Genomic DNA, 27683 nt, shown 5'->3' with positions numbered 1-27683 from the left:
GATCACAAATTCAGTCAGCCTGAGCTTCACAGACAGACTGTACTTTCACCATGCATTTGTGATTCATCAGCTGTGTTTGAGTCTTAGCTCTGCCCCTGCCCTGGACAAACTCCTTACTCTCTGTATGTGAGGGCTACATTCTGACTGTGTCACTGTGGCATCCAAAGCACCTTACTGTTACTCAAAGAGCAAGGACATGAGACAGTAGAGTGCAAAATACCTGCCCTGTGTTGTACACACAGTAGGCACTCTCCCCACTTACCTGCCACAACTGTCAATGGTAACAGAGTAACATGGTCATGTCTGCATCAGGGAGCTCCAACTTTTAGCAAGCTAGGTGACCAGGCAGCAGAGCGAGGGGAGAGTGCTCAGCCCAGACATCCTCTCATACAAGGTTCTCCCCAGCAAAGCCCCTAGAGCTAGTGTGCAGAGGGTCACTCACAGGTCTCGGTATTGGTCGAAGGCATTGTTGGCCTCTACCTCCAGCTTTCTGAGCCGAGCAGATGGCATGGCCCCATCTTCCAAAGGAGGGTCATACTTGTTACTCCACGGTGACCTGGGAAGAAGGAAGGAGGAGACGGTTCTATGAATCATCCCAGAGACAGTTAGCCCCAGCTCAGCTGCCTGAGGTTCAGGGGCCAAGTCACCAGGAGGCTTTTTGGAGAGTCTTACAAAGCAAAGGTTCAGAAGCCGGCAGACTGACTAATACAGCAAACACCTTAGCTCCAAGCCTCACTTCCTCCGGTGGAAAACAAGGCTACCATTCGCTACTATGTACTATTTCCAGGAACCAACAGAAGGGCAGGAGCCTTGGCCACAAGTCCCAGCGTTTCCCTGATTTCTCTGTGCTCACCAAAGTGGTCAGCTGGTACCCCTCACCTCCCTGATTTGCTGGAGGCTCCTCAGCCCTCAAACAATAAGTATTAAGAAGACGACTATAAGTTACAGAAGCAGGCAGTAAGCCTAGACACTCTGGAAATGGAGTGCCTAGCTCCTTAGGGAACACAGCTGCTTCCCAGTACACTGGGCTAAGCACACACGAAGCCTGGTAAGTCAAGCAAACCCCAAGACCAGCAGCATTTTAAAAACGCTTTTCGCCGTCCCAGGAGAACTTTCAGTCACCGAGGGCAACGAGAGGTCTTTTACAAGGTTTCCTTGTTTGTTCCCAAGGGTGGAGGTCTCAGGCTGCATCTTCAGAAAGACCTAACAAGTGAGGTTAGGGGAGGCTGGAGAGCTCGCTCAGTCGCTGAGAGCACTGCTGTCCTTCCAGAGGACCCAGGATTGATTCCAGCACCCACTTGGCAGCTCCCAACCTGGAGCTCCAGTTCCATGGACCCACCATCCTCTTCTGGTCTCCAGAGGCACTCACATGCAGGCAACACACCCACACACATCAAGTGAAATTTCCAACAAGTGAGGGAGTCTACGGAGGCGGGAGGGGAGATGTGATCAACTGAAGAGAAGCCTTACTTACACCCTTGCGTTGCTACCACAGGGCCGAATACTGCCTTCCCCAGCAATCATTAAGCCTCACACCTTTTCAATCTGGGATTAACATTAAGAGAGGAAAAACATGCTTGCTGTCCCTTGGTCCCCCACTTTGTCCACACAGATATATCTTTCTGGTACCCAGTCTAGCCGTGAGTCACATGAAAGGTGGAAGTGTTTTAGGGGTGGCTCTAGAGGTACAGTGTTCTCAGGGACGGTCCAGGGCGTGTTAGAGGGGGGCCGAGCTGTTGTGTATACTCCCTTGAGGGCTCCAGGATGCAATTCACCTATCCACAGAGAGCAGGGCCTTTTAAAAAATAAATTATTTATTTTATGTATAAGAGTACACTGTCACTGTCTTCAGATACACCAGAAGAGGACATTGGAGCACATTAGAGATGGTTGTGAGCCACTATGTGGTTGCTGGGATTTGAACTCAGGACCTCTGGAAGAGCAGTCAGTGCTCTTAACCACTGAGCCATCTCTCTAGCCTAAGCAGGGCCTTTAGAAACCTGTCCATGTTCAGGTGCCTAGACTCAATTCCCAAACAAAACAAGAAACCTCCGTTCCAAGTTCAAGCCCGCCCACCACTCCCCAACAGAGTTGGGGGGACAACACCCCAAGACCAGCACTAGCTTGAGTCTTTGACAGAGAGGGCCCGTGGGATGTCTGCCTTCATGGGACTCTGACAGACTTTGCAGGGTCTTGCAGACAGGGAGTAAAGTGGAGCTTGGGAGGCAGCGTGTGCTTGTAGTCCTTGCCGTTGTGTGGCAGGTACAGGAGTCAAGTTCAGCCAGAACTATGTAACTAGACCCTATCTCCAAAACACAAATGATGGACAAAGGGAGGAGGCGGCTGAGGACAGGAAGGAAGGAGAGAAACTCAGAGGCTTCTTGCCTCAGATCGCCCAGGCCAGCTGACAGGTGCAGGTGGTCACCACGACTCACAAGTCAGTGAGGTTTGGATCTTTCACTGTGGGACAGTGGGCAAGAACCCCAAACTGTGACCTGGACCCCACCTCCCCATCCCTGCATCTTCTGAGAACCTTCTGGCATACTTGTAAGCAGGGCAAGCCCCCTCTCCACGCCATCTCTTTCACATGGCATGGGAGACCCAGGCAAAGGTGCCTGCTGCCAGGCCCGAGAACCTGAGCTCAATCTCCAGGGCCTACACGGTGGAAGGAAGGACTGATTCCTTCAGGACCTAACCTCTATAAGCGGCAGACACATAGACAGACAGACACACACAAAATGCGGTTTAAAAACAAAGCAATGTGCTAGGACGCAACCACCCATCACCATGCAGATCGGGGCCTGAAGTCTAAGAAGTCTGTAAGTGTGTTACACATTCCTCTTGCCTCACAGACTACAACGGCATTTCAAGACGTTAGGCCTGGAGCCAGGGTAATTGTAGCTAGGGGAAAAATCATAACATTACCCAGAATATTCTTAGTGGAAGGGGCACTCAGAACACATTTAAAAGCTTAAATGGAGGCCATTTGAGAAAAGACAGATGGACAGGAATGCTTGGATTTCAAAAGTCAGGCCTTTCATTTCCCCAGAAGGCTTCTTGTTTCAGCTAACAGGGTTCAAGCAGCGCTGCTGGCAGCGGCCTCACCATAAGGATCTTATTTAAGCGAACGATCAAACACAGGATGGAAATGTGTGGAGAAAATCAGAGGACCTTGAAGTTTCAGATCCAGAAGGGGAGAGGGGAGTCAAGCTTTGTCCTTACTGCCGCTGCTCCCCTGTGAGGCTCCCATCCCCAGAGCCCTCTGGTGTCTGGGGAGTAGGGGTGGGGCCTGCAGGGTGCTCTGGAAGGGCTGAAGCCCTTGAGGGAGGAGTGCACAAGCTGTGCCCTGCCCTGCCCTGCCCTGCCCTGCCTTCCTGCACACAGTTTTCTCACTTTCAGCTTTCAGGTTTAAAAATAAAAAAAGCAGAACCAGCGGCCACTGAGACTGGTCTCAGCAGTATCTTTCCCAGGAAGCCTGAACCGAGCCCACGCACGACTGTGAGGGCTTTCACTGTGCTCATGTGCTCCCTGGCCTGCTCCATGCTTATCACCTTCAAGGAAGTCTCCTCAAGGGTTGCCCTGGTACATGTGCTGGGGACCAGTTCTGTCCTGAGCTGGGGCCTCAGCTTCACAGTGGGGCCCTGCAGTGCTACCCAGATGCCCAGCTCTCAGATCTACCATGTCACACCTGCACGGCACTTCCACACCCACCCAGAAGGCATTTCACATTCCCACTCCAGATTCTTCTTTCCACAGACAGTGCCCACACCTCCCAGCTGTCACTCTGCTTCCAAGCTCTACCCATCAGTACTCAGTCTCTCCACTAATTTCAGTCCCATGCTCAGGTGTGTCATTCCCTAACTAACCTATGGAGTAGGAGGGGCCATCACCACCACTAGTTTTCTTTCTCTTCGTTTCAAACCAAGGACAAGCTCTGTGCCACCCCATACTTGAGGTGGAGCTTCAAGGCTCCCATTGTGCTGGCCCCGCTGTGCTTCTGACCTTTCTTTTACCTTCACAGCCTCCTGGATACCTGCGAGCGAGCTTGCCTCCACCCAGGGCCGGGGACCCAGGAAGCTCCTAACCTGTGCAGACTCAACAACTCATTCTAGAGCACAGTTGTGATCTAGAAGGCCCCACTGGCTACCCACCCTGCCTCTCCCCTCTTGCTCTGTTCTCTTTAGCAATATGTTTGTAATCTCCATCACTGATGCACGTGCCTAACGTTACTAGCCGTTCGAATTCCTCACAAAACAGACTCCAGGAACAGAGCTGGGAGCAGTGCCTGCCACACAGGTAGCACTCAGGATGCTTGTGCAGGCTTTGCTGGCTGAACGATCACTACTGTTTCTATTTTGTAGACCAGAGATGACAAGGGACTGTCAAAGTCTCCATGTCCCTAGGAGGAGCAGGGCTGGTTTACAGCCCACACTGCTCTTCCTGGTCACTGTCCCTGTGTCTCCAAAACCCTCTCAAAAAGAACACTGGTAGTGTGGCCTCTAATAAGCCCAGACCCAGTGTGCTCATCCCCAGGGAAAGCCTGGAACGGTCTGGGATTCTCACACTTGGAAGTTTGAAGAGCGATGATCCCAAGTATGTTGGTCCATGTCTCTAATCCCAGCACTCAGGAGACAGGCACGAGGACTTCTGTGAGTTTGAGGTCAGCCTGGTCTACATAGGGAGTTCCAGGCCAGCAAGGGATATATTTTGAGACCATCTCAAAACAGTTCATTAAAAACATCTAAGCCAGGACCATCTCCCCGGAGCATAGATTCTTCTCAGCTCCCCTAAGGCCACCAGCCAGCTCTGAACTGGCTGTGTGCATCACAGTACAGCTGCTCATCAGCTACTGCCTGTGTTTTCCCGTGCAGGGACCAATGTCAAGTTGGCCACATGGTAATAGCAAAGGAAGGGAGAAGGGAAGGAAGGAAGGACAGACATGCCACCCTATCGGGGCAGTTGGCCCTGAAACAACACGGCTCTTCCATTGGACTGTAAGGCACCAAGGCCCTCTCTCCGAAGCTCAAGGGAGGCGCCTACACAGCCTGTTAGTGGATCAGATGGACAGCTGAGAAGAGGAGAGAGAAGGACAAACAGACGTGTGGGTGGGCTACACGTGCCCCATGCTATGAGGTGAGCCTGTGTGTGAGAGCTCACCTATAGGAGTCCCCGTCTCTGTTGTAGTCACACAAAAGGTAATCCTTGCCCACCACCTTGTCTCTGGCAATTTTCAGGGGCTGGTCAACAGATGACAGGAGATCTTCACACAGACTGGGGACCTGGCAGAAAGAGAGGACAGGGAGAAATGTCATTAAAGTAACAACTCCAATTCAGCTCCAGGTTAACATCTGGCTTGTAGTGCTCTGCCAAAATTTGGAATCTGTCTGCTCCTCTCCACATATGCCCAACCACGGCTCTCTGTAAAGGAACCTGGTCGTGCGTTGTTGTGGGACGTGATTTCCGAGGCAGCCTTCTTTCCAAACCCGGGTGTGGCTTTAATTACCTGGCCACCAGGGTGGTCTTTGAGTATGAGGGGGTGTGTGCTGGGTATTGGTCTCTGGTGGACAAAATACCAGCTCAGGCTCTGAGAAGAAGGCAAACACTTCAAATATACAGGAATGTGAAGAACTCAAAGAAGAACGGGGCTCTGGAGAACTCCGCAGACTCCCATGCTGGGTGGAGTTTCCAGCTCTTTCCAGGCCTCTGGCTAAGCGATACCAGGTTGTCCATAGGTGGCTGTATATACTACAGAGGTGGATCCAGGCTGTCCATAGGTGGTTGTATATACTATAGAGGTGGATCCAGGCTGTCCATAGGTGGTTGTATATACTACAGAGGTGGATCCAGGCTGTCCATAGGTGGCTATATATACTACAGAAGTGGATCCAGGCTGTCCATAGCCGGATGTATATACTACAGAGGTGGATCCAGGCTGTCCATAGCCGGCTGTATATACTACAGAGGTGGATCCAGGCTGTCCATAGCCGGCTGTATATACTACAGAGGTAGATGTCCATATGCTTTCTACAGCAGAGTAATCAGCTCACCTGCAGCTTTACCTGGTCTGTATAGCAGAAGGTGCCGGGAAAACAGCTTGTGGCCCAGGTGGGCTAGAACAAGTCACAATTCCCAAACCCGGGTGTGGCTTTGAGGAAGCAGGCCAGGGCTGCCTCCTCCCAACACAAACATCAGTCTCCATGAAAACATTCCAGGAAGGGATGGCAGCCCTTGCATAAGTGGATGCCTTTCTGTTCGAGTCACTTCTACACTGTTTCCACATCCTGACTTTCTCATCTCAGGGCCTGGGTTTACAGGGACCCCTGCTTCATCTTTTACCAGACAAGGGGCTGCTAACAGAGGGGGCCATGCAGCGCAGGTCCTGTGTCCCTCCCAAAAGCCAGAACTACTAGGACAACCAGGTTCTGATGCTGCATGCTACTGTCTTAGGGCACATCACAGCCTACCATACAAAGTGCCTCTTGCTCCATTGGATGGTCCAACTCTTATACATACACCGCTCCCCAAGGAGAAGCATATACCTCCAGCCAAAGCACGACATGCTTGTTTTCAGAACATGGTTCACGCGCACCTGTGCATTCACCCAACCAACAGGCAAGGTCATTTTCAAAGTTAGCTTTGGTGACATCTCTCTCTATCACCTCTAAGTGCCTGTTTGGATGTTGAACCAGGTATCACAAAGCATGCTTTTTACCTAAGTGCTCCTACCAGGGCACAAAATGGGAAGCTGTTACCTTAATTTACAGATTACAGAGTTAAGACCCAGAATCATTAAGCTGTCCAAGGGTCACACCAACAGCCAGCAGTGAATAGAGAAATCCAACCCTAGGCTAGGTGACTCCCAAACTCCTTCACCCTGTCACTCTGGTCCCTAAGGACAGCGAGCAGTAACGGTACAAAGCTCCTCCCAGCCCCCACTGCAGCTTAGTTATAGCTAGAGCCCTCCACCTGGGACACCCTAGTTGTAGAAGCAAAGTTTCACGGCTTCCATGAGGCAGCCAGGCATGAGGCACTGGCTGAATTTTATGGGCGCGGTGAAATGACCCTGGCACCTTCATGCTGCCCTTCGTGCTGTGGCCTGCCACTAAGAACCCACCTGTGCTACTGGGCTGCTGCTGGGGTCTCCTTACAGATTGTCAAGTCCTGTCTTGAGCCTCCTAGTCCTCTTTGTCTGTCCTCACTGTCTGGGTAGCAATGCTGCCCTCTTCTTCTTCTTTTTTTTCTTAAAAGATTTATTTATTTGTTATATGTAAATACACTGTCGCTGTCTTCAGAGACCCCAGAAGAGGGCATCAGATCTCATTACAGATGGTTGTGAGCCACCATGTGGTTGCTGGAATTTGAACTCAGGACCTTCAGAAGAGCAGTCAGTGCTCTTAACGCTGAGCCATTTCTCTGGCCCCGCTGCCCTTCTCTGTATCTCAATACACCTTGCTGCTTCAGACAGCGGATGCTGAAGGATGCTTGGGAAGACAGATCTCCTTTAGCAGCCAGGCTGGCAAGACGATGCGAGCTGCAAGGAAAGAGGCTCCATTCCTAGCTGGCACAGGAATGTACGTTTGTAATCCTGGCTGTTTAGGAGGCTGAGGGAGAAGAAGGATTTAAGACCATGAATTCCACATCAGTATGACCAGGCCTGGTGGCACAGTCCTAAATATTTGGGAGGCTGAAGCAGGAGGATCCTAAGTTCAAAGACTGGCTGGGTTGTACAGTGAGTTTCAAGCCTACTTGAGTAACTTAAGACCTTGTGTTATGAGAAAACAGACATCCGGGAAGATAGTTCAGTGGTAGAGTGCTTGCCTACTGCACATGAGGTCCTCAATTCAATTCTCAGTGTCTCAAGTTACCAGCAAAACGAACAAATAACACCACTACCAAACCAAAGCCCCAAGCCCAGCCTGAAGAGTCACAGTAATGACAGAAGGACAGAACCAGGCAAACTATGCCAGAGACTAGCCACCCCTAAAGAGCTAATCCCAGACTTCTGCAAGCCCACGCCTCCAAACAACCACAGAAGAACATACACTCAACTGAGCCCTTACCATGGCAGCACACAGTGGAAAACTATGGAGATCGTGCAGGACATAGGATGTGCCCGAGCACACAAGTACCTAGGATGGGTCACAGACAGCTAGTTGGCTCTGCCTGCTCAGGTCCCTAAAAGACAAGTTCTTAAGTTGGGCCATATTTTCAAGTTCTGTTTGCATCAATCCCTCTTCTGATAAAAGACAACCTAGTCTAGAATGACACTGTGCTGTCACTGGAAACAAGTACAGACTATACAGTGTGGCTATACAGTGTGGGAGCAGCTGCCCTAGGCACATGGGGTGTGCGCATGCACATGCGTGTACATTCGTGTACCATGTGTCAGTCCTGCCCCTCATCCTGTCCTCTATCCACCTTCTCAACACTGGACTACTAGCCATCTCCTCTACATGCTAGTTTGTATAAAAACCCTCCCCATTGAGAGTTGGTGCAGAAACTATAGGCTGCTGAGTTAAACTGAATTTTGAGTCACAAGGAAGACGGTTCCAGTTTGACCACCCCTCTAATGTTACACAGGATAGCTGTTTTTAGTTGTTCAATCTAACACTCTGCCATATTCCCCGAGTCTCCTTCAGACCTGTCCCTGACTCCCACTTCTCTCCAGGCATCGTGGAGTTCCACCAATGGACAGCAGAGGACCCTGATTGCTCCTGAACTGGCTGTCCTAATACCAGCAGAGACTCGGGAGACTGTGCCCAGGGAGCCATGAGGGGACCCCAGTCAAGCACCATGTCCCATCAGCTGCTGAGGGTCTCAATCTATGCTTGGGTCCCATGGGAGCAGGCATTGAGGTCTTTTGCCTGAGAGCATGCTGGAAAACAATGGCTCTGTGAGCCAGTCAGTTATCTAAATCTGCGCCTCAGCTCTTCCTGCCCCTGGCTGTGCCACACTCTCGGGGTGTCAGAATCTGCAGTGATCAATGAGCTGAATGACCAGGTCCAAACACCTGAGTCTACTCCGTGCTCCAGCACTGTGAGGAGCAGAGCCAGCATAGACTGTGTTTGGCTGCGCTCCACACTGCCTACGTGACCTACCCCCATCAGCTTTTGTGTGGAACGTCCATCTAACAGCAATGGTGCTGGCCAAACCGGGCTGCTGAGGGTTCAACTTAATTTCCAGTGACTTGGAATAGTAACGCTATACGTCTGTTGGGACAGGCCCTGCCTCCGCCCTGGGCATTCTCACCTGGGTTTGGGTTCAGTCCAAGCACAGCAAAGGCAGCTTTAATGGGAGGCAGGACAGGCACATGTCTGTAGTCCAAACTACCCAGGAGGCTGACTCAGAAGGATCATTTGACTCCACTGAGTTCAAGACCCACAGAGACAACATGGAAAAAACCAGACAACAGTGACGATAAACCATAGAAAAGACGAGTTCTGTCACCATGGGTTCCAATCTATTGCCATCACTCCTTTATCCCCAGGACAGGTTTTCACAGAGACTATTTTTTTCTTTAAGACTATATTCATTCACTCACGCACTCACTCACCCACCCACCCACTCACTCATTCATTTTTTAAGAAAGTGCCCGTGCCATAGTGCAGACACTGAGGTCAGACACCACTTGTGGGAGTTGGTTCTCTCCTTCCACTACGTGGAACCTGGGAATCAAACTCAGGTCTTCAGTCTCGGTGGCAACGCTTTTATGCACTGAGCCATCCTGGTGGCCCAGAGACCTCTACTTTAAAGAAGAGGCACACGGGGCCTGAGAAACAAGCTGACCCAAGTCACACAAGCCAGCGTCTAAGGAAGGGACAGGGACACAGTTCAGCTCGGTTGAGAGGTAAATTGCAGCACTGCTCTTGCCCAAATGGCGTGTTTTCCTACTATCTAACCCAACAGCTGATCGCATGAAAGCGGACACAAATCAGAAGCTTCCGGCCACAGGCAAGGCCGTGTGCGCTGTCATATGGTTCCACTTTGCCTCTTCCTCTTCTCCATTAGTTATTAATGTTGAAAAAAATTGTTCAACCAGAAAAAGAAACTTGAGATGAACCCTTAAAAAAAAAAAAAAGGCACAAAAGCTGGAGTGGTTCAGCTCTCCGGATAATCTAATTCCCGGCGCCCTCGCCTTTCAGAAGTGAACCTTTGGACCTTGATTTTTTTTAAAAAAATGGCCAAATGAACACATTCCATCTTTTGATCTGCCTGCTGGCTGGGAGCCCGCCACCGGAGAGATAAGGATCGAAAGCAGACCCTGTCCACTCGGGTGCACATGCACATGAGTGATGGGGAGCCCGTGGCTGGGGAGCGTCCTGGCTTGCCCCACTCCAGACGAAAGGGTTGGGTGCCAGAGACCTCGATGGCCAGCAGGGGGCTCTGCTTACAACCCGATTCTTCTGTTCTCCCAAGGCCCTGAAGTTATGCTTTTAAGAACTGAAACAATGAAAGCAGCAAGAGTGTCCTAGAGGTGCACATGCCAGCGCTGGAACACAGCACACAACGAGAAATCAGACACAGGTCCCAACTCTGCTCTGCCTCTGTCAGGCTCCTAACCTAGGAACTGGTTTGGAACCATGGAAGAGACTAGAGACAGGAAGACGCACACTAGCAGGACATCTCCAGACTGCCAGAGCAGGAAAGAAACCTGAAGACACTAGGTGAGGCTGGGGCAAGGGGGCCAGCACAAGAATGACAGGAATGGTAAGGAAAACAGGAGGGGGCACCACACAGCTCTGCAGCTAGCAGCCCTGCAAGGCACACAGCAAGACCCAGAAGGCCAAGAAAGCAAGCTGTCCCAACCCAGCTGAGCTGGGAGGACAGGGGAGGAAGGGGACTGAACAGCAGTGTCTGTGTTTACCCACTACCCACTGAGCAGGGCCTGCTCTCTGTGCCCAATCCCAGCACACATAACAGGGTGTGGTCCCAGCTCCTCCAGGCCCCACCTCAGGCCTTCACAGAACATCAGATTCCTAAGCAGAAAGACATACTATAAACCTCATTTGAATACCCTGCCCTGTAGGGTCCTTACTAATACCATTATATGTACCTGTCAAGCGTACCCTTCCCAACTTCAAAATGCTAAGTGAGCCACGAACCTGGCTTTGAGACAGCTGGCAAGATAGTCTTGCTCCTAGATGGCTGCCATAGTGGGCTAGTACTCTGGTGACTGAGGGCCCAGAGCAAATGGAGACGACATGCCCAGCACTGATGCAGAGCTCTGGACAAGCCATGGAGATCCGGCTCCTTATAACAGAAATGAATGGATCAGGACGGGCTTACGTTTTCCAAGGCTGGTAAGTTACACTCATGGTGCACCTTAGTGATTCTGGCTCGGGGAGAGGGGGTGTGGCCCCACACCCTTTTGTCTATCTTCGGGCTCCACCAGCACAGGCAATCGGGAAGCTCTGGCTCAGTTTTAGACCTTGACCATTTCATGGCCAAGGATTAGATAACTTTATCTCTACAGTCACCCAGGACAGGGTTCTCAAAAGCTCACTGCACGCACTCTGTATAAAGCAGTTTCTGTGAGTTACAGACTGTGGAGGCCCTGCCCCTCACCAAGTACAAACTGCACATGCCGAGGGCCAGGAGGGAGTGTCACAGTCACACCAGCTTTTCCCAGTTCCAAGTTCAAATCAGACCCGTTCATCAACGCCAGTGCTAAGCAGCTAGCACCTAATCACTACAAAGCAAACAGGGCCTCATGTAGCCCAGGTCCGCCTCAAACTTCCTATGTAGCCAAGGAGAACTCCGAACATGTGCACCTCGTGCTTCTTTGTCCTGAATTCTGATTATGGGCATGCAGCATAACACCCAACCCAAGACTTTATGCACACTAACCAACTAACCAGGTAAGTACTCTGACCTTCCTTTGACACATGCTCACTATATAGCCTTGGCTGTCTTGGAACTCTGTGACTAGGCTGCCTCCCAGGTGCTGTTAAAAACATGTGGCACCTCTCCTGGCAAACACTTCTTAATATGTATGGGTGTTTTGTCTTCATAAGTGTCTGTGTGCCATATATGTACAGTGCCCGCAGAGGCCAGAAGAAGGCATCAGGTTCCCTGGAACGGGAGTTACAGGCAGTTGTGAACTACCATGTGAGTCCTGAGACGAACCCAGGTCCTCTGAAAGAGCAACTAGTACTCCTAACAACTGAGCCGTCTGTCTCTTCAGCCCCACATGGACTTTAAAGGGAAGTGGGAGATGGGCAAGCCCTGGCTCCTTCAAGCATCCCAGCTCCACATTCCTCTAACAACGGCCTCCCCCAGCTGCCCAGCCCACATTCCTTGCAGCATGCAGTTCAAACATTCAGGGGAAGGAGACCGAGCATGTTATACTCTTACCAAATATTTTTACCTGTTTCCCAAACCAAGCCTGTTTATGAATCAATCTAGGCGCTCCTTGCCCAGGACAGAGTCTGCCAGCTTGGAGAGGAAAGACTTTCTGCCTCTGGTCTTTGGAGGAGGCCCCAGCTCTCTAACTCACTTTTATGTTCTTGTTTTTTTCCTTATCAATCAAAGTGTGGAATCTAAGTTAAGGGAACATTCATCAGACCCTCCTGGCTAGGTGCTCCCAAGTACATTCTTTGCTTTCCAACAGTACCAAAGGCAGGTCTCGAACAGGAAAATCTTGTGAGGGCAAGACCCAAGCCAGGGTCTCCATTCAAAGGAGTCCTGTCCATCAGCCATCACAGCGCCACCTCCTCCTCAGCTTTACCTGATCCCCAAGCCACCTATGTCCCGAATTGAAGCCAAAGCGGGGCTGAGCACTCTGGTTCCTTCCTGGAGCACAGACAAAGCAAAGTCTAGCCCTCGATCCGCTCTCGAATGGTTTCTCAAGCATCACCGGAAACAGCAAAGGTTCTCAGAGCGCCCCTGCCACCTTCCAATGTCACAGCAAGCGCAAATTAAAAAAAGACAAAAGCAAAACTAAAAAACCAGAGCCTTTCTACAATTCCAGAAACTTACATTTCTTACACGCAGCAGAATAAAAACCAACAGGAGGCCGACGGGGAAGTGGCCCCAAGCAAAAAGGAAGGACTTTGGAGACTTGCTGAGCGGCAAGCATTTAGGAGCGATGGAATCTCAAACACTAACACAGAAAGGCAAAAGAGCCCTGCACAGTTAGGAGCCCTTTAATTGGGCAAGATTTGCAAGGCCTGTGGAACTCTGGCGAGCCTCTGGAGTGGAAAGCATGGGGACCAATGGGAGCCACCGACTTCAAGTTCTCTTAGATACACGCCTGAGAATGACACATGGCCCCTGCCACGCTATCCCTTAAAGGCCACAGAGGACCACCTGGCCGAGGAGCCGGACTGTGCTCTTCCTCCACGGGCACCTTCAAGTCTGAGAGGGAACACTCACTCTCCTGCTGTTTCTGAGAGAAAGAAGGTATGAGAAAACTGGGAGCTGGGGTTCTGACAGTCATACATCCCCATGCACAGGCAGAGGATATAAAACTGCACAGAAAAATGGTACGTGCAAGATGGCTGCTCCTGACCTACCATGACCTTCCCAGGCCAGCAGGCCCCACAGCAGTAGGCTCTCAAGGCTATGCTTCCATGCTGTGACTAACTGTGGATCATCAATATGAAAATGAACGTGTGCCCACTGCCTGCTAATGACCAGCACAGCACAGCATAGCACAGACGTGCATCTGCTCCCACCCAGTCTCTGTCCAGCCACCCCACCCCACCGCTGCTCATCCTCAATGTCTCCTCCTCCCACTCCATGCAGCTTTCCGTGCCCCCACCCATCAAGGTGGATGAAGCCAGTCACTCAGAGGCACCCAGTGTGCAGTGATCCGGGCTCCTATTCTACAACTCTGCCCTCTACTCGCAATCCCAGCAAGTGTGGTTACCCACAGGGGATGCTCACAAGATCAGGCCTGTTAGCGTTGCCTTGTAGACACGTAGTGAAGTGAAGGACACTAGACCCCGAGAGTCCAAGCCATTCCCTCATCTTGTCCCCTCAGCTCCATGTAACCCCTGACCTCAGCATGTGCTACCCAACAGGCAGCAGCGTGGGCACGCACTGTGGCTGGGACTGAAGTATGGAGATAGACAGACATAGAGAACAGAGCTAGCACGAGAATGTAACCCAGGAAAAGGGCCACCATGTCAGAGCATCCAAACCGACGAGTCATGGGGCTGGGGGACTAAGGCAAGCCCAGGGTCAAAGGTGAATCTCCAAGAGCGTACTCTGGCTGTGGAGAGAGGGGCCCAGCAACAAGGAAACTGACTCGGGGGACTCTCCAAAGACTCAAGCATCATAGGGCGGAGTGTGACCGTAAATGTCCACGGAACTGCTCCAGGGAGGTGTGACAACACTCACACCCAACAGGCTGGCCGGGTAGTGTTCTGAGTAACAGCTGGGCAGTCTGCACCATGTCTAGAGCGCTTCCAGCATGCTGGCCTCTCTCTCTCTCCTGGATTCAGCCCCAGGGTTCTTTCTGTCATATGCCCTGCAGCCTCAAGAAGTACTACTAGAGGTAACCCTTGGCACCAAGGGCTGAGCATGGCCCACCCTGGGCTGGAGGAAGAAAGGTTATTAGAGGGTATAAGTGAGAACTCACCCACTGACCAGCCAGGGAGCTGAGAGCTGGCCACTTCAGAGCAGGGGCCCACAGTTCTCCTTCCCAAGCAGGCTGAACAAGGAAGGGAAAGGCACTGGCTTGCTGCTCCCGGGCCCTGTTCTATCTCCATTCTCATGCCACAGAAGCCTATGAAACAAGTACTGTCACCTCCTTGCTCTTTAGACCAGTCAGAACCATCTGTAATTGGCAATGCATGAAGCCCTTTATACCCATGAGAACTTGGCAGAGTCCCCCCAAGAACAGGGACACCTGAAGAAACAGATCCTGGGCATGAGACAGGATCTTGGACTCACCTAGATATTGGGGGGTGGGGGTGGGGTACTAAGACCCAGCTAACTCAGACCAACTCACTGGCTGCAGGGTGATGTCCCCAGTCACACAACTCAGTTCCAGGAGACACTGAATCCCATTCATCTCTGATTGCACATCTTGCAAAGTGTGTACAGCTCCTGCCTCCAGAGTCTGGGAATCTGGGGGGTGGGGTGGGGTGCTGTGTTCACCTATGGTTGACACATAGGCAGGATTTACTTTACACACTCAGGAGTTGGAAGAATGAACACCATTATCTCCTATGGGGGTCTCAGGAGCCAGCAGGAGCTTCCTTGGGAACTAGAGACTTGAAGTCACAGCATACAATTAATTACCAATGACTACTCTAAGTTGTACAAGTGGGAAGGAAGGTCAGAGAGTCTCTGCTCTAGGAAGGCAGGAGGGCCTCAGCTTAGAATACATTTGCCACACAACCCTCCTCACACTGGGGGTGGGGGCAGCTGACTTATGTGAAGGATGCTCAGTCCTAGCTGGGCATAAACCTCCTGAGGCTGTGTTCTCAACTGGGAAAGCTAGTCTAGCTTCTAGTCACCAGGAATTACGTGTCCCCATACATTCTAGAAAGAAGGGTAATGGAGATTAAGGACAATCCAGTCTCCTGTTTGGCTCTGCATCTGTCCTTAGAGTGGCCTGCTGTCAGGTCCCCACTCTGGGCCTCCATCTGATACTTGTCCACCATCTGTAACTTCAATTTTGCTCTTAGGCAAAGGTTTCAATTACATAAAAGGTAACGGGCCCACCAGGACCTGGCAGTCTGCAGCGTGGAGAGAGCTGCTCACACCTCTCCTGTGGCACACCAAGCATCCAGAATCATTTGCAGAGACCAATTTCAGAGGCCTAGGGCTCAACAGCCCAGCCTTTCAGGAGGCCTCTCCCAGGCAGGCTCTGTGCACATTATGACTGACAGGGTCTCTAATGAGCCTTAATTGCCAGCTCAGCAGGCCTACAAACACATGCAGCAAAGGGGCAGGCGCAAACCACCCAATTACAGAGCACAGTGTCTGGCCAGACGAGGGCCACTGACCCAAGAGAAGGGTGGGCCCCAAACTCCCAAAACACCTTGCCAAAAGCAGTCTGGAGCCCACCCTAGCCCAGCTAGTGTGGCCATTTGGTGTTGACACCTGGCTTCAGGCTCCTTCGTGGGTACCACGGCTGCCTCCCTCCCCATCAGCATTTCTTTAATGATGGAGGACAGACCCCCCTTGCAGCGTGGAGAGGTAAAGGCCATACTGTATGCACACTGAGCAGCTGCCTACTGGCATTTTCTCTGGTGGCAGCATCTGTATTTGGAGCCAGCCATCTGCTGGTGACCTGCAGTGATGAGGGAAATCTATTCCTGGGAGCAGCTGTAGGCATAACCATGTGGCAGACAACAGGCTTTAGAGTCACTCAGGCTGGGGCTGATCCCAAGTCAGAAAGTTAGCAGTCAGTGGAGAGAGTCTGGGACCAGGTACCTGTGTCCCCACCTTCAGAAGACTGCCTGCGGAGTCTTGCGGAACCTTGCCATAGTTCTCCAGTGAAAAGCGGACTCTGGGACCTGAGGAGGTGTTAGCGCACGAAGACCAAGCGCCCAGGACCCACCCAGACAGCTGCTCCAACCCAAGTGCAAGTCTCATCTCACCTGGGAGGAAACTGAGGCCACATGAGGAGGGCAAGGGCTTAGCTTAACAGGAGCTTCCACTTTTAAGGTGCCCAAAGACCCCCACTTCATATTTTAGATACTGAAACAGATCAGCACCCTAGAAACACATGGCTAAGAATTCTGCAGGAGCCTGAGCTGCAAGTGTGGTAACCAGGTGGCCTGGCAAGGAAGGGGCACCAACTGGACATGTTTGTTTTCAAGAAGTGCAAAACCAACCAGTTCTCTGGTTGCCAGAGCTTTAGTGCCATGCCTGGCTGCTGGCACCACGGAGTCAGCAGCAACCTGAGGAGGGGTTAGCAGATGAGGTGCTCCAATAGCCTCAAAGAAAAGAAGACTTCGACAAGAGGGGAGAAAGCTAGAAACTGGGCCACTTTGTGACTGGGAAAAACCCTCAGAGGTGGCCTTGGGTGTCTGGATTCCAACAATCTGGAAGGAGAAAATCCTAACGTGGGAATGGGTCTGGAAGATCTGGCTCCTGCAGGTAGTGGCCGGGGACGGCTTGGTGTGTCCTAGTTCACCCTGACTCTTTGCAATAACCATTTAATCTGTGCAGCCTACCCCACCCATCTCCTGCCCCGCCTTGGACAGTTTCTAGATTCAGGGCACTCAGGGACAAAGGTGTTCGCTCTGCAGCCATGAAGAGCAATGACAGGCTAAGAAAGTGGAGATGTCTGAATTTTGGAGAAGCCAGTGGACACAGATTTCAGGTTGGCCCCTCAGAACCTCAACTCGACTTGGACTGGAGGGCTCCTTCCCACTTGAAAGCTTTGGCTTTTCAGGTCAGGGCAAGTGAGGGTAGACTGTTCCCATGACCACCCAAGGGCCTCAGTGGAGGCCTAACCTTCCCCCCCACACCCCACCCCCACCTCCACCCCCCCACCCCCCCGCCCCAGCTTAAATAAGCTGAATCCCTGTCATCAAGAGCTGCCCTGCTGTGGAAGCCGAGGCAGGGGCTGGGCGCACCTGTGAAAACACAGCCCAGAGGGTGGCTCCGGGCGTGAGCACAACCTCTGGGTGGGCAGAACCGAGGCTCTGGGTCAGTGAAGCCAACACAGCATCAACTCCCATGTATTAAGCACCTCCCTGCCTCCCCTGTTGGCTCTCTGGAAGTGTATTCCTGACTCTTCCACTTACCCCATAAGATAGCTTTTACTGGCCCCATCTTATAATGGAGGAAACTCAGAGGGGCAAAGTATGTGTGTCCAAGACCTCAAAGCTAGAGGTACCCCATACCCAGTCCTAGGCAGCCACCCTGCTACAGTAGCCCTGGGGATGCAATGCTGGAGGCTGCGCCTTTTCTATGTGTATTTACCACAATGGGAGGCAGTGTGATGCAGACCTGAGAGACATCAGTGTCTCTTCTGCTAAGAAAGGACTGCTAAGAGAGACCCTCAACAGGAGGGTACCCACAGCGAGGTTCCTCTGCTTCTGGACCTCAGAACTGAGTCTGAGAGAATGAGACCATCAGGCCCTAATCTGGCAGAGATTGCTACCCAGAGACCCACTGGCCTAAAGCAAGAGCAGCTGCCCAAAGCCTGCCAGCCAAGCCTCATGACTTCTAACAAGGCAGCTTTCCATTCACCATCCCCCATTCATCGATTTTCTGTTCACAGGCCTGCTAGCTGTCAGAAATGGTCTACTGTGTGGTTGGTTGTTTTAAGGAAGGGGAGAGTGGGAGTCACCAGAGCTGTGACAGACTGTGCCCACTGCATGACAAGACTGGACTCCATGAGGCAGGCCCTCACCGTCCCATGCTTCAGTTTCTCACTTATACCTCACAAAGTCACTTCAGATGAGGCACGGTCACGGTGAAGATTATCCGTGACAAGGCCCATAAAAAGAATTTACCATCTCATAGCTCCTACTAACATCACTTCTGTTTCCCCAAGAACAGAGTCAAATTTTAAATGTGAGAGCAATAAGGACCAATTCCCATCTGAATCCTGGACCCTCTCAAGAGTCACAACTGTGTACTAGGGAGCTGACTTCAAGTGATAGGCAACAAAATACCTGGCTGGGGAGCGCTCTGGACCACCAGCCACACTGAAGTCTATTGTTCCTGTTCTAGAGCTGTTTAGGACTGAAGATGTACCACCGTGGGCTCTAGGCTCTCGCTGTCTGGGCTGAATTCACAAGAAGTAAAATTAAGTTCTTGTGTGTGTGTGTGTGGAGGGGGGTGAAGCACACACAGACATGTGCAAAGTCTTCCTCACCTGCTAGCCATCTTTTTCTTTTTATCTTTTTGGTGGGTTTTGTTTTGTTTTGTTTTGAGACAATGTCTCTCTAGCCTCATAGACCAGACAGGCCTCAAACTCACAGAGACCTCCTACCTGTGTCTCACAAGGCTTGGGCCACCTTGTTTTCATGCAGGCAGACCTCTCATGGCCCTGGGGATCACTGACTTTCCTAAACCATCTGGCCCAAGAGTTCAGGGATCTTTCTGTTACTGTCCCCTGGCACCTGAGGCCAGGCCACAATGCCACCCTGCCTTGCTTTTCTAGGTGTGCAGCCACCTGGGAAGTGGGGGAGGAGGCGTTCAGATGCCTTGCCAGCCTGCTCATTACCTAGCCAAGTTTGTTCCAGAATATCCCTCCTTACAGCAGCCAGAATGCCGCCCTCCAGAACTAGAAAGGGTGGAGGTGGGGTATGGGGTGGGGGTGGGGGGGTGCGCAGCTTTTGCACTCCATACTCATCAGTGACAGCACTTGGGACAGCCTCACAAATTGTCCGAGTGGCATGGGGTTTGCAGGGGCATGATGGGACAGGTCAGAAGGACAAAATAGCCAGGTATGATTACAGCTTTGGGCCATGGAAAATGAGTGTCTATGTGTTGGGAGGCCATAGTGATGGAGCCAAGCATCTTCCCCTGGCAAGTACCCTGTGTTGCCAGCTCTCCTCTGTCACCAGTGGGCAGAATTGAGCTTAACTTAAAACACTGGAGTTACAGGCGAGGGTAAGTCTGGGCACACCTAAGAACAAACTGTTACAAGAAGGAAAAGAGGTAGGAACTACAAAAGAAAAAAAACAACAAAAAACCTCCCCAGTGATTGATGTTTGCAAGCTGAGCCCTCCTCGTCCTGGTAAAACAGATCCACGGCTATTTTTGGCGTAGTCTTAAAAAGGCAATGGATGGATGGCCTGGTGGGTGCCAATCTGCAGAAACAAACTCCTTCCTCAGCTCAGGGCTCAAAATATACCCCAGCAGAGAGGTTCCGACTCTAGCTGCCAGTGTGCAGAGAGGCCACAGAAGGTCAAAGGAGCGCCTTCCGTCACATGATCCCTGGTCCACACGGGTGTGTGGTATTTTTGAAACAGCTTAGCAACCAATTTCAGCCAGTTTCCCTCTAGCACAATGGAATTAGTATGTAATAAAATGATGTTTTGGCCATCCGCAAAGGATAGTCACTTCCTACCAATCAGCATGCACTGGAATCCCAAGGCAGCAAAGACTGCGACACTGGGGAGAGGACCAAGTGCTGACCTGGGAGGGCAAATTGGGCCTCGGGCCTGGCTGCCAAGCACAGGGCACATTTTGATGAGACTCTGTAACCAGACCTTGCATGGACTAGACAAACCCCTCTGCGGCAGCCTGGCTCTTATATGTAAATGAGGGGGAGTGCAGGCAAACTCCAACATCTCCAAGAGCAGATCTTTTCCTCGTTGGCTTGAGCAGTGAGCACACAGGAAAGCTGTGATCTCCGTGTGAGCCCCGCTAAAGACACCCTGACTCCAGACAACGGAAACATGGCCGTAGGTAGTGCAAGTTTTCTGAAATTACAGCTTTGGGAAGAAACCAAAACCACACGTGATGCAAAACCACAACAGGACACAGAACAACATGTACAGAATGAGAGAGCTCTGCAAATTTAGATTAAAAAGAAAAAGCTGTCATGTCTAAGCACGACAGAGAAAAACTCAATGAGAGAACACACACGTTTGAAGTGATTCTCACGGTCACTCGTGGATCCAGCAGAAAAGGCAGTTCAAGTGCTCCACACATGTGGACTGCACCCACGGGGGACTCTGACCCAGGCCATCACTCCCGCACGGCCTCTGCAGCATGTTGGTATGCTTTTAACGAGCCACGCTTCACTGGACCCTAATCTGTTGAGACGTCACGCCCCATTTCCACCCTGACATCTATCATGCTTCAATTAAAATTTAGTAAGCACCCCAAATCCCAAACCCACTCTCTGAGAGGGGTCTGTGGTCCAGGAGATGCCAAGGCTGCTGGCTCCACATGAGGCTGCACCTTCCAAGCCACACCATGAAGCTAACGAAGTTAACCCTGAAAGGTCTGGCTTTAAGAAGAGAAGTCCTTTATGTCCCATAGAATATCTTTAAAGTGCAACAAGTTAAAACTATACCTAGGCATGGTAGCTTATGCCTCTGATCCCAGTACTAGGAGAGCTGAGGGAAGATGTCAAATCCAAAGCCAACAATAGGATATATAGCCAGACTTTGTCTCAAAAAAACCCAAGCAATAAAAAGAAAACTTTTCTAGAACATTCCTGTGTCCTAACATCTCACATTACAAGGGAATCAAGTTATTCACCATGCATTCTACACACAGGAAAACCTGGCACACCCTGAAGACATGCCATGCTGTCTCTTGCTGGGTGTCTCTACTCCAAGGTGACCCAGGAGCCAAGTATAGAATAAGAGAGACCCACATTCCTGATGCCATCTGGTCACACCACTCCCCTACAGCCTTAGTTTCTCAAAATGGTGGGTTGGGCATGTGGACCCTCAAAAGGTTATTATAAAAAATCAGACTGAAATTCTGCGCTCAGATGTAGGCACACAGAAGTATGCAAGGTTTCCATTACTGTGACCAAATTCCTGCCACAACTTAGAGTTAGGACATGTTTCTTCTGGCCCATGGTTTAGAGCTCTCTCTGTGGCCATGGTCGGTTGGCTCTGGGAGACTTGGGTCTGTGGTTAGGCCAAACGTCGTAGTGTGGGGTGAAGCTGCTTTCCTCATGCAAACATGACCAAAGGAAAAGGGCCCAGGGTCCCTGCACCTCCTTCACTGGCTTGCCCAGAAGGCTAATTTCCTTCCACTCGGCTCCACCTCCTAAAAGTTCCACTGCCTTCCAACAGTGCCATCAGCAGAAGACTGAGCCTTCCATGTATGCAATCCTTTGGAAGTCTTTAAGATTCAAACTCTAACTGTTGGCACAGACAGCAACTGTTAGCTCCTACCCTCAACCCTGGTCTCCCTGCCCCTCTCCCCCACCCCCCTTTCTGGTCAAGTTTTTGTAGAAGACAGGGTGTAGAGAAGAAGTACGCTCAGGTGCCAGGACAGATGTGGTTTGTGGCACTTCGCCCTGACCCGGCACTTGGTGGAGGGCAGCTCTCAGCCTCTCCTTCCTTCCCTATCATGCTGCAATTCCTCCCTGGACCTGAGGGAAACTGGCATCTGCAGCAAAGCTACACACATTTCAGAGATGAGTGATGAGGGGCCCCAGGGGAAATCTGCAGCTGTAGCACGATGCTTCAGTTGCCATAAGAACAAAACAGCCCGTTAAACATCAATATAAGAGTCGTCAGAAAAACATGTGCTTCCATGTTAGGGTTATTTCAAAACTACAGTAATAACTGAGCTGGCTGTCAGCTAAGCATACTTTCATATAGAGTTTAAAAGGCAACTCTCACAGCTGAGCAGAGGGGGACCTGGTCACACCTCCAACTTTGGCTTCCCTCATCTACAAAGGATTAGGCTGTGACCAAGAAAAAGTCAACACTTCCCAGAGTGCACTTGGCAGAGCACACAATATCCAGAGAGTGGTGGATGGGACAATCACTGCAACTTCAAGTTTCTCTGGCTCCCTAGAGAAACTAGCATGCATGTGTATATGTGTATGTGTTTGTGTATGTATGCATGTCTATATGTGTATGTGCACACCGGCACCCTAAGATTATCTCTTCTATACCCACTCTCTCTTCAAGTCCAGCATGAGCCACCTGTGGCTGGCTCTCTCACAGAGCTACTTAGCTCCTGAAGCCCCCATCCTGAGGGTCTCCCTCAATTCCTGTTCACATCCCCTCCTATCAGCCTGGATTTGTCTCACACACCTGCTCACAGCTGGAGCTTCGGGCCCTAAAAACAGACTGTTGCACTGGGGACTTCCAGGCTGCTGGGGGAGTTTTATCTGGGATTGATGGAAATCTCCTCCTATTGAATTGTTTTCCTGGTGAGAATGTTCTCAGCCCCAACAACAAAATCAAAGTAAATGAGCAGAGCAGATGAACGGTTGAAAACCCCTGCTTTCAGGGATGCCTCATTGCTTCACATCCAGGAAGACATGGGACGCAATGGAAAAAGCAGACTTGGCTCCAGAGCCCCATTAAATCATTTAGGTAAACTGAAGGCCTCCTGGGGGCAGATTTCAATTATTCCTGTGGCTTTACAATGTCCAGTATTTTAATATTTTCAAACAGTACCTCATTGCCAGCTAATCCATAGCATCGTTTTAAAGCCCATTATTTTATGTTTAAATTTTAAAAAGTTTACAAAAAGAGCTGAATACTTTAAAAACAGATGTAATAAAACTTTTTGTTGTTAAACCTTTCAGACTAGAAAGGACACTGCTGGTCTGGGGCTGGCTGAGGAAGCTCACCCAGCGTGGGGGTCTGGGTTAGCTACCTTTGTGGATGCCTGCAGAGGTGTGGCCCAAATGCAAGCTTCTAGAAACTAAAGCAAGGTAAGTCGGGAAAGGGGTCATAATAATTAGCTTTATAATCAATGTGTATCGTGGGCTTTACCAACACAGATGGACTCAGAGTAAGACCACCATATGAAACTCATCTTCTCTGTAGGAAGCAGCTCAGAGCCCAGAGGTGGGGTGTGGCCTGGGAGAGGAACCGTTTCCTGTGTTTTGAATTCCACACTCGGAGCCCGGCAGATAGGATCCGCAAGCCTCACTGGGCTGGAGTGAGAGCACCTGAGGTGGGTACGCACCAGGTCGATCAGATCGCTGAGGTTCTTCTCAATCTGCTGTGGAGGCAGGCGCCTCATCAGGTCCAAGGCGCAGTCCAGCTGCTGATCGCTCTGCGGAGGAACAGAGAAAAGCATGTAAGTATTCACGGCAACACTGAGAGCTCCTGCGAAAGACTTCCGCCCTCCTGATGCTTGGCTCGGGATACGCTGAGACCATAGGAGCCCTGCGGAAGGAAGTCCCTCTGCCAGGCCTGTATGGGCCTGCAGCCTGGACGGATTCTGTGCAGGCAGCCTGCTTCCCTTTATAGAGCAGCCTGTCTGTGTGAGATCCTGAAGAAGGAGAAAGCGAGACGGCAGCCCACCAAGCTCTCCTGTTCAGCAGAGCTGAACATCTGCAGGTGCCACCTCCCAGGCTGGTTCTACAGTAAGCAGATTCCTGCAGAAAGTTATGGTGACCTCTGCTCTAAGCTGAAGATGAACACCATCAGGTGACACTGCCAGGCCAGAGGCCCTGATAACGGTATCAGAAAGAAGGAAGCAAAGAACCGGGACCAAGGTGCACGATGAAATTCCAAGTGCATCATTCGGTGCATACAGAGTTTCCCAGGCCTCTTTGCAAACTGTCTAAAACCTGAAGCACTGGAAGTCAAGAGCGTGTGTCAGGCTGGCTGGAAGGAAAAGCACCTGCCACCAAACATGGCCACCCGAGTTAGGGACTGACTGCTCACAAATTGTCCTCTGACTTCCACAAGTACACCTTGGCATATGCACACGTGCACAAACACAAAAGAAATGAATTAACTTTAAGAAGGGCTCACCCTAGCAGTAAGACAGAGCACAGTGCACTGTACCACCTGCTGCCCCGGGTACTGGGGGCTATCTATCCCCACTCTCTTCCCCTGAGCACCTTTCTAAAGTTACACACAGTGTGGTGCTTCGCCCCCCACTGACTGACACTCATGGAGACCCCAGGGCACCATGCACAGATACAGAGAAATCATCAAGGGTGGATGAGGGAGAGGACGAGGCTGGGGAGAGCACTGTGTAGAGCACTGAAGAGCAAACTGCACCACAGCGGATCCATCACAGAAAATTAGACCTGGGATTTCGTGAGGGCCGGGCTGGGCTGGGATGTTCTGAGGGCAGGCAGCCATGGGAATGGCCAGCACTAGGAGGCTCTGATTTGTATTTGATACCTGGTCTGGTCTAACTCAGGACTTTTGAAAGCCCTACATAGGCAAGCTAAAGAGTCTCACAGAGCACACACAGGAATCCTCAAAATGCCACATTTGGCTGAAATGAGCCACAACCATCTCAACTCTACTAACCACAGCAAGCATGGGGTAGGGGCCTACTCTGTATCCACCACAGACTGGCACAGAGCTATCTGGAGCCAATCCTATTTTCACATATACATACATGGCAGACTGTTAAAGAAAAAAAAAAGTCTGTCCCTTGCTCAAGATCGTTTGATCATTTATTCTCAGAGAACAAACTCTAAAGAAAACCAATCAATTGCCATGGACTTCTTGCTCGTGCCATGCACTTTCATGGCAGGATCCATCAGCCAGGGCCATAGCTGCATGGATCGGCTCAGTGGCATAGGAAGCTAGTGGAGCACAGCCAGGGTATGGCAGAGAGAGCTCCCTGACTACAGAAAGGCATCTCCATCCTTAGTGCCTCGAGCCAGCGCCTTCCCCTTCACCAGCCTTTACTGTGCACAAGATGGGGAGAGGAACCTGGGCAACCTTCTCAGAGAGCTCTGGTGACCGGGGGTAACACTGTATATAGGGTATCAGCACCTACATACATACACCTGAGCACCTTATGGAAATATCATTCACACCTCACATAGGTAAAACACTGATCTAAGGAGCTGGAGAGACGGCCCAGAGGTTAAGAGCACGTGTTGTTCTTCTAGAGACCAGAGTTTGATTCCCAGCACCCATACCAGGTGGGTCACAATCACCTAACTCCAGCTCCAGGGGACACTCTATAATTCTGACTTCTGGAGCACTCGAATGCATGTGCATGCGGGCACACAAGTGCACACACACACACACACACCCCACGTATACAATATCACTGTTTTATACTCCTATCTTACTGTAGCTACAAACCACCACAAGGTGTCAGATCACGTTTCTGCCCACCCACAGTGAAACCCCTGGAGTGGGAGACATGCTTAGGTGGCAGACCAATTGCCTAGTGTGTGCAGGGCCCTGGGTTCAATACCCAGAATAAACCAAGCACAGTGGCATGGCCTGCAATTTTAGCACTTGGGAGGCAGAAAAGAAGCTCACAAGTTCACCATCATTGTCACTTATGTAGTGAATGCAAGACCATCCTGAGACACATGAGACCCTGCCCCCAAATAAGGGATTGGGCAGGTGCTGGAGAGATGGCTCAGTGGTTAGGGGCGCATGCTGCTCTTGCAAAGGACCTGGCTTCAGTTCTTAGCACCCTTGTGAGGAGGTTCACAAATGGCCGCAACTCCAGTGCAAGGGCATCTAAGGCTTCCAGCCTCTGAACATGCACACATGTACACATATAAGCATGCATTTACAGAGTATTAACAGTTTACAGTAGTTTGAAACAAAGACTGGAAACTCTAAATGATTCCATTGGAACTAGTGTTTCTCACCTAGAGATGATCGCTGTGGGACTAACCATCCCCACCTGACTTGCTGTTTCAGGACGCATGAGAACACTTCTGCCTGTCATGACAGGGATAAGGAAGGGACACTGCCAGGACTTATGACTAGGGGTCAGCAATACCACTCAACAGCCAACCCTAAGAACAACTTCCCTAAAACTGCCTAGCTAACCTTGTCAGTTGTGGGGGACCAGGGGAGCTTGCTCCTAGTACCCAGGTCAGAGCAAGGGCCCTCTTCAGAAACACCAGGCATGTATTTACCTAGGACCACTCGGGCCCTAAAACTTGTGGGTTTTGAAAACAGTCATTAGCAACCTTCTTCGGAATGCTGAAGAAAATGTCTACATATGTAAGTCACCCTTATTTACAACAGTAGCCCCAATACATTGGGACTTATGGAGATGGTGAGGGCCAGCATGCAAGAGCACCATTCTGATCTCTGGGCAGCCTCTTCAGACCCCCAAACCCCAGCATGCCACTCCTCAACCCCAAGGGGCCTCTACAGAAGGTCTTGCCTGCAGACTGCCAGACTGCACGCGCTGGCAGACCAGTCCTACCCTGCTGATCTCACTCCATCTCACTGGGTTCTATGCTGTCCCAATCCACCCTAACTGGAAATGTTTTCTGGGGCTAAGGATGTTTAACTCTCATTAGGTTAGGAAATGACTAAATGCCTCCCGTAAGTGAAGCAACATGGGAAAGTCTACTGACAGCCCGTAAAAAGTTAAAATTAGAGTGCAGTGGACCAGAGCCACTCGCTAGGAGTCACACCGAGCCTGGGGGTCCGAAGGGAACAGCATCAAGAACACCAAGAAAACAGGGTAGGGGGGAAGGGTCCCCTGTGGACAACCCAGGAGACACCCCCACTTTCATGAGGTCCAGAAACAAGTATGGATGAACTTGTCTGCTATCTATGGATGCACGTGCACCTCAAACTAGTACAGCAGCCTAAGAAGACTGAATACAGAACTCATAACCATGGAAGACTTACACAGGCACCAGGAAACAGAAGACAGTATTGTCTGGGTCTTGTAAGACACACTGAGAAGCTTCAAACTGTGTTAATCTGTTATTTACGTAGTCAGCAGACAGGCAGACAGGCAGGCAGGCATACATACATACATACATACATACACACACACATACATATTTATTTTATGTGTATGAATATATTGCCTGCATGTATGTCTATGTCCATGCCTGGTGCCAATGAATGCCAGAAGAGGGCATCAGATCCCATAGAACTGGAGTTACAGATAGTTGTAAGTCACCTTGCAGGTTCTGGGACTAGAACCTAGGTCTTCTGAAGAGCAACAAGTGCTCTTAATTGCTAAGCCAGCTCTCTAGCCCCATAAATAAAGCACTAGGAAGAAAGACCACAGGAGCAAGTGAAGACGGGGTGCAGCAGAGGAGGAGGTCTTTCCTGTGGCTAGATGTCTGTGAGACTTCAATCTGTGCCTGGTTGTGGCCTGTATACCCTCGGAGATGCTTCCTAAATGGACACTTC

General features: G+C 50.8%; 1 protein-coding gene across 4 annotated transcripts in view; it reads right to left on the bottom strand.

The window, feature by feature from the left end:
* Window positions 1–27683, bottom strand: part of Capzb (capping protein (actin filament) muscle Z-line, beta) — a 98922-nt gene that overhangs the window by 29281 nt on the left and 41958 nt on the right. For all 4 annotated transcript variants that reach the window (NM_001037761.2, NM_009798.4, XM_006538504.3 and 1 more), the window contains exons 2-4: window positions 23542–23631; window positions 5158–5279; window positions 443–556 (exon numbers count right to left, since the gene is read on the bottom strand). In NM_001037761.2, the coding sequence (NP_001032850.1) occupies window positions 443–556; window positions 5158–5279; window positions 23542–23631 (326 nt within the window). The remainder of the gene's footprint in view (window positions 1–442; window positions 557–5157; window positions 5280–23541; window positions 23632–27683) is intronic.

The sequence above is a fragment of the Mus musculus genome, chromosome 4, assembly GCF_000001635.26.
Source record: "Mus musculus strain C57BL/6J chromosome 4, GRCm38.p6 C57BL/6J".
NCBI lineage: Eukaryota > Metazoa > Chordata > Mammalia > Rodentia > Muridae > Mus > Mus musculus.
Note: the sequence above shows the minus strand (reverse complement) of the source record. Positions and strands in the feature narration are given on the sequence as shown.